Genomic DNA, 9,867 nt, shown 5'->3' with positions numbered 1-9,867 from the left:
AAACAGTGTCAATTGTTTACACCAGAATATCGTTGTCACTATACCGTAATAACCATTTTCGTTAAGTACACCTAAAAATTAGTTCTGAGTTTGGTTAGACGGAGAAACGCTCACAAATATCATAAACAAGACGGATAGTTATCGATGGAACTTGAAGAGTAGGTTCTTTTCAGACTGCGCCCTCGAGATCCGATTTTGGTGGCAGCGATATTCTTCAACTAGTTAAGCCTCGCATCGTTTTCAGCTATGTAAAATGATGATAGGAAAGACGGATGAGCTAGTCGAGGAGCCGTTTTCAGTGTTAACTACATCCTGAGAAATAATAGAATTAACAAGAGAATATTATTTCAATGAGCTTGATAGAACTTTAAGATTGCGTGATCAAGATCTGTTGTTAGAGCTGAGGCAGCCATATTCTTCAGTTATACCTCGCATCGTTTCATGTAAAACAGCGATAGGAAAGACGGGCGAGCTAGCTACCTCGTATTAAGTACCAAAAGTAACTAGAGGGCGTTGATACAATGAGAAAAGTTTCAACAATGATATTTCCACTGACGGGAGAAGTATCGCCGTTTTTGGCAGATCTTCGTTGAAGCACTTGTAAAGTTTTCGATTTTTGTTGTCAAGTCAACTTCCACAAGGTATTTTAAATATCTCTACTCCCAACGCCCCAACCAAAAACAAAGTAAAAAGAGAAATAGAACAAGCAACAGACAGAGGCTTAGCGTAGCTTAGTTGCATGCCATGTGCAAGGAGATATAATCTAAAGTTCATGTAGTTGTCAGTATTTTTGGGAGTATAAACAACTTTTAAGACTTTCCAGTTGATAGGTAACGTTCTGAAGGTTAGCTTAGTTGCATTCCACATGCAAGGGAAAATGATCTAAAGTTCTTCTAGTTGTCAGTATTTTGGGGAGTATAAACAACTTTTAAGACTTTTCAATTGATAAGCAACGTTCTGCAGCTAGGTTAGTTGCATTCCACGTGCAAGGGAATATAATCTAAAGTTCTTCTAGTTGTCAGTATTTTGGGGAGTATAAATAACTGTTAACACTTAGCAGTTGATAAGTAACGTTCTGAAGGTTAGTTTGGTTGCATTCCACATGCAAGGGAATATAATCTAAAGTTCTTCTAGTTGTCAGTATTTTTGGGAGTATAAACAACTTTTAAGACTTTTCAATTGATAAGCAACGTTCTGCAGCTAGGTTAGTTGCATTCCACGTGCAAGGGAATATAATCTAAAGTTCTTTTAGTTGTCAGTATTTTGGGGAGTATAAACAACTTTTAAGACTTTTCAATTGATAAGCAACGTTCCGAAGCTAGGTTAGTTGCATTTCACGTGCAAGGGAATGTAATCTAAAGTTCTTCTAGTTCTCAGTATTTTTGGGAGTATAAATAACTTTTAAGACTTTTCAGTTAATAACGTTCTGAAGCTTAGCTTAGTTGCATTCCACATGCAAGGGAATATAATCTAAAGCTCTCCTAGTTATCAGTATTTTTGGGAGTATGGAAAATGACTTTTAAGACCTTTAAGTTGGTAAGTAACGTTCTGAAGCTTAGCTTAGTTGCATTCCACATGCAAGAGAATATAATCTAAAGTTCTTCTAGTTGTCAGTATGTTTGGAAATATGAATAACTTGTAAAAAGTTTCAGTTAATGCCGTATTTATTCGATTAAGCGCCCAACCTCGAATAAGCAGCCACCTCGAATAAAGTTAATAAGCGCCCACCCTCGAATAAGCGCCCACACCCACCACCCCTACCCCCAAAAAATACTTTTTAACCGCCCAACCTCGATAAACTCTTCTCTATTGCTTCCTTGTTTAGAACAATGTGGTACATTTGCATTGTTTGTGTTAAGAGTGTGCTTAGTATAACCTTCGGTCGTCTGTTGAAGATCGGAGTCAGTGGGCCTCTGTAAATTATTGTTTTTCATTGTTTTCTCTTTTGGTCCAGACTGGTACTATACGAGATCGGCAATTCTATTAATCACTAACCACTTGGGCGTAGCCCTTTTTTTGTTTGCACTTTTACCTTAGGAGGGTTCGGCTAGCTTATCGATAGTGATCTGAGGCAATTCTTGGAAGGTTGTCTTGTTGGCCCTGTTTGCTATTTTCAGCGTCTATCGAGCATAAGATGGTTTTCATCCATCGAATTCGAATGATTCAGTGAAGAGCTTTCACCTCCGCCATTCACGTGAAGCTTGTGAGCCGCCTGAGGGACCAGACTCGAAATGAATGGGACATGATAATATCAATAATGGTGGAAATAAACTCAAATCATACTCCTTAAAGGATTTTTTTGGCCGAAAATTTTTCTTTCTATTGTATTTCTAACCAGGAAGCTCCGACATCTCAAATGTATGGAATATTTGAAGTTGCTTTTGTGGGATTACTGGACCAATACCGGAATGGCGAATAAATACGTGTCCCATTGCTTAAAAGCAAAGTGGGTTGGCTCGTCCTTGATGCATAAGACACAGTACGCGCCACAAAATAACCCTTATTGTTTTCATTGTCTTTTTTTGTTCTGTGTCTTCTACACCAATTAAGAGTCACTGAGTCTTGGTCCAGTAAAAATTACCATTAATTAATGTATTTTGAATTTCTATCAAGTTCATTGAACTTGTTAAATCTCGCAACACAATGGAAAATCGTTACTTTCTGTTCGTTTACTCATTGAATTATTATCGTCACTGTGATTTATTTACGCAGGCATAGTTAATTAGGCTACATTTTTCACGTTTTTTTTGCTCTGAAATACACGTGTACTTAAAGTGACCTTCTTGGAATTAAAAGCTCATAAAACTGTGCGATATAAAATCGAACTTACTGAACGTAATTAAATACTAGGTAAGATAAATTTGATATTAATTACTTAAAACATGGATATATGTTGCTGAATGCGTTAATTACCGCAAGCATGCACTGATTCATTCATTCACTCATTTGTTTTGCCGTCTTATTACTACTGTGTAATCCAACTTCCATTACTTAGAGAGCAACTTCTTAATCGCTTGTGGAATCAGGCATTTTTTATCTGCACTGAACGGAGCCATCTTATGTTCATTCCTGAAGCTACTTCCTACATACTTTTGATTTTTCACAATCAGTTCACCTGCCTAACGTGGTCCCTTAACATTATGGACATGCAATTACATTCCATTTGTATGGGGTATAGAGTTGTTGATTTATATGAGTACAAATTTCACTTTTCATTGATTTCTGACATGCATGCTTCCAATATCAGTTGCAATCTTGGCACGAGGTGTATCATTTGCAAGGATTCTCTTTCATCCCAGCACCTCCTCATCAATTCCCAGCAGGCATCGCTCACCACAGGAAGCCTCTTTGGTACAACACCTTCTACCACCACTTTCTGCATGGCTTCAATGGTTTCCAGGTCTTTGTACACTTCCGGCCGTGCTGTTCCAGTTCCTTCACAGAGTACCCATAGAAGCATTCCAAATGCATAGATGTCGTACGAACTGTAACTGAGGTGGCCTCTACCATGATACTGGTACATTTCAGGTGAAATGTGGAATGGTGCACCCAGAGCTGTCATGTCATAAGGACTCTCTGGTTTGGCAAGGTTGATCTTGGCTGTTCCATCAAACATCAGCTGAGGAGGAAATAAAGCAAGTATTAAACCACGTACTTCTCAACAAAAGCGGTGTAACAAAAAAATGTCCAAACTTCAATTTGGACTAAGAAGTTTCACATTGCACCGTTATGACTTGATGTAAGAATAACAATGTTACTTCATTATGTTGACTTTGCTCCGACAATTTATACAAACCAAGATGTTTCCAGGTTTGAGATCCTCATAAATGTAATCAATATCGTGAATGGCCTTTAGTCCTTCAGCCACATCCAGTGCTATGCGCATCCTCCTGTACAGCGGTAGTCCTTCTTGGAGAGCGCGCAGCAGCACCCTGTCTGCCTTCTCCATGACGACGTGTAAGATATCATCCGTAGGGATAACCCAGCCATGCAGGCGCAACAGGTTTGTGTGAGAGCCATGGAGTTGCTCAATTATATCCCTAGAGATTCAAAGGAACAGCATAGTCAGCAAACTCTCTTGTGGTTTAATAACTGGGCTAATTTTTTAATACGATATACCACATCAGTCCGTGAACATGCTCAAAGCTCGGAAAAAAACTACTAACACTACCCAAATCTCTGACGCGAAAGTTCTTTCGTTGGGCTTAGATTTCAATAAAGCTCGTCCGATTATGACCCTACCGGATGGTGTTTTTGAGACTTTCATGCTAAAACATTCGATACCTGTTAGGCTTATTTTAATATATTTTTTTTTATGTTAATTTAATGTTCAATTTTATTTCCTTTGATTTATTGCCTTGGGCAACCATTGCCTGCAATAATTCACAAGAAAATTTCTTATGCGACACCGTCTTTTCAATTGCAAAATTTCTCCCGATGAAAAGCCTTAACGACAACCAGTCCACCTCTTTTGAACCGAATCTAAGAAAATATTTTAAATAAACAAAGAAAGTGTTTTGTGCAAACCTTAATTAGTCACACTCTCTCAAAATTTAATCAAGGCACTTGTAAATACTTGTGGATCGATTACAAGTTAGATGAAATTCAAATTGTCGCAGTCTTCTTAACTTAGTTTTGTGCTGATTTTAAAGGAGCGCTCAATCATATACAAAATTGCTCTTTTGACTGAAGGAAACCTGAAAATAATAGTTTACAAACATATAAAAACACCAAAGACAACATAACAAACCATAAAGGAACAAGGAGATTATGGATGTGAAGATTAACACGGATTAAAAACGACGAACTTGAAAAAGATGCGCAGACCGTGACGTAGCTAATTAATTTCAATCTATCATTGGAGGGAAGGACAGATCTCTTTAGCCCATCGGGTATGAAAACCCCGCATCTAGATTTTTTGCTTATACTTGACTTTTCATTCACTGAAAACTTTGGATGCATTTTCTAAGAAAAAAAAAAAAAAAACACCTCTGAGACTCACCTCATATTGACTAAATCAACAGCAGTCTGGTTCCAGGCACTCTCTCCCACATCTCTCCTGTCAAGAACCTTAACCACACACTGACCGGAAGGCGAAGCTCTGCACCAACGTGGGCTTGTGCATTCATAGATAATGCCATGCCGTGCTTGGGCAATAGGTTGACCGAGGGTAACAGGTCCAAAGATCTGTAAAAAATTCAAAGCCATTCCCTCAACAGTCAGCTTACGTATCTGTGGGGTAAAGTAAAGACGAAACACTTCAAGCTGCGATGACATGTCGCTGTTAGCAAAGGCGTCTTGCAAGGAGATGAATAAGGACAAGGCAGTTATGAATTGCTCGTGCGTTTTCAGAAGGTGACTAGTGCAAGCTTCTCGAACTGAATCCACTACGTGGTTAAAGTCAATGGTAGCCAGTAGAGTGCCGCAAATGTTCAGTCTTGGTGTTTTCTTGAGAACATCTATTTTAATAGCAGCATAGCTTGACAAGTCTTCCGGACAGAGACATTTGGAGAGAGGTTCCGAGATCTCAATCCTCAATGCAATTCTGGCAACTTCGCTCATAGAGTCAAGGAGTGCATTCATCACAAGTTGAAGAAGCTGATCGGTTTCTACTTTAGCTGCCAACAACTGGACGTCGTAAATTTCCTCTAGAATGCGAGAGACAATTGGATTGCTGAGGTCTTTATTGAACTCAGTCACAGCAATCGTGAAATCATTAACATAATCCTTCATTAGCACTTGAACAGCGTTTTCAAGGATTTGGCATGTCTTTTCCAAGATGCTGCTTTTCATGTCGCCAACAAATTTTGCAAACGCAACGTCAAAAGCAGCGTTCAGGAGTGTGTTCGAGTAAGATGGAAGCTCATCTCTTACCATGGTCTGGAATTCCCGTTGAAGTTTGGGTGGGCTTTCAACTTTATACACTTCGGCCTCATGTAAAATCTTCGTCTTTAGTAATTCCAAGTCCTCTAGAATCTTCCTTTTTGATTTCTGTGACTCAAGAGTAATTGTTGACAATGATTTGACCATTTTGTTTTGAACCTTGGTTGCCTTTTGTACTATTTCCGGCACAACAGATGCTTTTTGCGTGATGGAAGTCCTTTGCACCTGGACGACGTTGGCAAAGCTTTCTTGAAGAACCAAGAGCTTCTGCACTACTCTTCTGGTTTGGTTCTTTATGACCTTTCCAAGATGATCCTGCAGGCTGGTTTGAAATCGTCGAAATCTTCTAGTGGACTCTGCCTCCCGCTTTGCTAAGCGCTCTTGGCGAACTTCCTTTGCCGACATAGCGTAATAAAAGGGACATGTTTCCCACGTTTCTCCCAGGGCAAACTTGTCTCTCAACTGATTGAAAACAGCTTCTCCTTTCTTAATAACTGCTCCTTTTTCCTCATGCTCCTGCTCCTGCTCCTCTCTGTTGACTTCCTTGTCCTCGTCTTTGTCTTCGTCGTCATTGTCGTCGTCATCGCCATCACAATGACCACCGCTACAACCACCACCACCGTCGCCGTCGTCGTCGTCGTCATCTTCCTTATCGTGAGAATCTTTGCGAGCCGCTGCCCTGCGATCATATTGCTTTGCTTCTTTAGTAGTGTCCAATTTGTTGCAGACGAACAAAATGTGTGATAGGGGAAATTTGTCTTTCAAGAAGTCCAGCGTCTCATGATCCTTATTAAAGAAAAATTAATTGAAAGAAGTGGTTAAGAAAACATCTAGCTTTCAGAAAACTCAATGGCTCAGTGAGGGAAGACACAAATGAATTCCAATGGGCACTGAGAGGATTCGATATTATTTTAGTGACCAACTTCAGAATGACGCCAGGTCGAATTGAAACCACTACAAACAGGATTACCCAAATTTTAGGGGTGAGGCCCGGTCACCCATTATAATCAGTCGCGTTGGGATAATGATTGGCCAGTTGGATCACGCATCGAGCGGTCAAGACAGTTGGCCAACAAAATTTACTTTCCTAGTACTTCCCTCGACTCGAAGGTATAAATAGGTGCCATTGATCTGAAAATAAAACTTCTGGGGAGGGGAGGGGATAACCAAGCGTCAATTGCAGGATGCGTAGCAATCATGCTACAGGAAACAAAATAGGTTTCGGTAGAGTGGGCTCTCAAACCCCAAAGTAGGCTTTATCTAGAACAACTTTGAACTTTGAATATTTTCTTGTTCGAGCATTCAGTTGAAAAATAAAAACAAACAAACAAACAGAATAGCAGACAAGCTAGAATCTTAAGGCATTGTCCAGGTACAGAGTTTCTTTAGGTAAAGGCAAAAGGGTAAGTCAGTAAGTCTGCATATTAGCTAAGCAGCCCATCAGGCCAGAGCTTATCCCGGCTTCCGTAGCATGAAGCGACTAGGAGTATTTCTACTCCCCCCTGGATGGGATGCTAGTCCATCGCAGGGTTACCCCCAAGAATTAAATGTATACACCTGGGTAAAAGGAGGCACTGTGAGGGTTAAGTGTCTTGCCCAAGAACACAACAGTTTCCTCGGCCTGGGCTCGAACCCCAACGGTGCGATCTTGGGTCGAGCGCACTAACCATGAGGCCACCGCGCCTCCACAATAGTTTCATTTAGTACAGTTCTAAATTGCTCGGTTTATGGACGGGCTGCTTCAAATCTAGACCTGCACAACTCGAAATGTGCATCGTGTCGACGTTCTGCGAAGGAAATCCAATTGTATGTCGAACTAGGAAAATCAAAAGATGATTCTCGATGAGTCTCGGAAGACTGTAGAAAAATTTTCTAACAATATAACATAATTACTGAACATCGGAAACATTTAGCTATGAAAACAAAACAAAGAAAGTTAGAGGAGATCAAAGGACACCAAGATATACTGGGCAGTTGTAAGTGAAAAGAAAAACAAAAACACAAAACAAAACAAAACTTGCAAATGCCCCTCGAAGGGGTTAGAATACTTGTGAAAATCCCCATATGCCCCATCTAAGGGACATGGTCAAGACTGATTACACTTTTCAGATTGATTAAGGCAGCAACAATTTTTCACAAATGAATAGATCTTGATAAATACCCGTAACCATGTTTGATTACCTGTGATAAGACAGATTTGCAAATCGGCAATTGTACACGCGGATTCTGGTCTCTATTTTCTCATCGAATGGCAATTGAATAACAACAGTAGGAGAGGAGTGGAGAGGAGAGGAGTGTTTAAAACACGAAACGGTGAAAATGGCACACCAGGAAATAGTCAATGTGGGATGCTGGTGTCTGACGTGTGGGGTACCCTAACAATTAATGAGCCGTTTCCCAAAGTCTATGTCACAAAAGCGATTTTTGTCAACCCAACTTTGCCAATTTGGGCCCTTTCTTCTCTTATGTTGACGTTTTCAACGAACGTTCGCATTCAAATTTACGCTTCGTCAGTTATGAATAAAAACATAAGTGCCCCAAGAGATTAGCGAGATAAAAAACATAACAGTTTTTGAGGAATAAACGAGCAAATAACTACATTGCACTTACCGAGCGTGTGAGTCGGGTATTTCCGTTGATAACATACACAAATAATGGCACGGTGCCTTTGCTTAAAAAGTCATCCAGTACTCTATCCAAAACTTCCGACTCACTCTTCCCTGGTGAGTCAATCAGCTCGATTCCACTTCGTAAAAGCTTGTGGTTTAATCCCACTTCCACAATGGCATCTAAGGCCTCCTCATTCTCTCTGTCCTCATCTTTGACTACTATGAGATTTTCAGGAAGATGTTTGCCTTGGAGGAACTCTTTTTTGACCTCTCTACCGTCCGGTCCGACGAGCCTGGCGTAAGACTGCTCGGCGTATTTGATTCGTACGATTCTAGCCGTGCACGGGTTTTCGTGAACTGGTAATGAACTCTGTCCGAGAAGTTCGTTCAGTATGGAGCTTTTTCCACAATTCCTTTCGCCAATGAAGAACACAGAAGGGCTTTTCTGAAGCTCTCTCAGCACATCTTCCTGCTTCGAGAACAGAGTCGCGGATTGCACTGCTTCCGCTTTATCGGCTGGAACACTCGCTACGATCTCGCGAATGCAAGTCACGGTTCGTTCGTACAAGCTCGTGGTGCGATCTGAATAACGTTTAAACTCATCAATGGCCTCTTGCAAGTCAGAGAAACTCTTAAAGTCATCAATCGTTGGCGGTCGAGACATTTTACTGCAAGCCGAGCAACAAAGTGATTTTAAGCAGAGTACCGAATTGTAGTGGAATGTGAAATATGATTCCTAGAACTGTAACAAGGTTGGAAAAGCCGGCTGTAGTGGACTTTAAGAAGTAGGGGACCAACGGAAGACTTCGACGCAAAAAAGAGGGGAAAGACAGAGGAAAGAAATAGAGGGAGATTGACAACAATCCAACTTTATTATTGAGTGTCAGGCCATTACAGAGTACTACACGTTAGTTTGTTTGTTCAAAATCAGTTTTGTCTAGTTTTTCCTACGTGCTCAGTGAATTTCCGAAGGGTTTAGGGCATAGCCAAGATAAATATACAAAAAAGTAAAACCGAAATACGAACAAATAAACATAAACAGCGAAAAACAAACAGCAAACAACCGTCTTGAACCTATGGGTATTTACTTCGGCAGCATGGCAACACTTCCTGAACAAAATCGTTTTTCACTGAATAGATTTCGGAAACTTCAACGGGAAACAACAGACATGAACTTTCCTCCTAGACTCCCACGCAGACGCTCTTAGGGCTGGTTACGCGTACCTCTCCCACCTGGGGTAGGAACGCGAGACGAGCCCTAAGAGCGTGTACGTGAGAGTTTACTCCCCCCTCCCCCCTCATAAAACCGAACCCACAATGAGAGTGGTTATCACGTGAATGTCCAAAGTAATTAGTATCTGCTTACATTACTACG

At 40.7% G+C, this 9,867-nt stretch overlaps 1 protein-coding gene across 1 annotated transcript; it reads right to left on the bottom strand.

Annotated features, from left to right (window-relative positions):
• Window positions 1-786: 786 nt before the first annotated feature.
• LOC145492885 (uncharacterized) lies at window positions 787-9,751 on the bottom strand. Its single transcript, XM_081472260.1, has 4 exons — window positions 8,494-9,751; window positions 5,003-6,669; window positions 3,797-4,040; window positions 787-3,619 (listed from the first exon to the last, which is right to left on the bottom strand). The coding sequence occupies exons 1-4, from the start codon at window positions 9,154-9,156 to the stop codon at window positions 3,206-3,208; spliced, it is 2,988 nt and encodes a 995-aa protein (XP_081328386.1). The 5' UTR covers window positions 9,157-9,751; the 3' UTR covers window positions 787-3,205.
• Window positions 9,752-9,867: the final 116 nt, after the last annotated feature.

The sequence above is a fragment of the Orbicella franksi genome, chromosome 7 (genome assembly GCF_964199315.1).
Source record: "Orbicella franksi chromosome 7, jaOrbFran1.1, whole genome shotgun sequence".
Lineage (NCBI taxonomy): Eukaryota > Metazoa > Cnidaria > Anthozoa > Scleractinia > Merulinidae > Orbicella > Orbicella franksi.
This window is presented reverse-complemented; position numbering and strand designations above follow the sequence as displayed.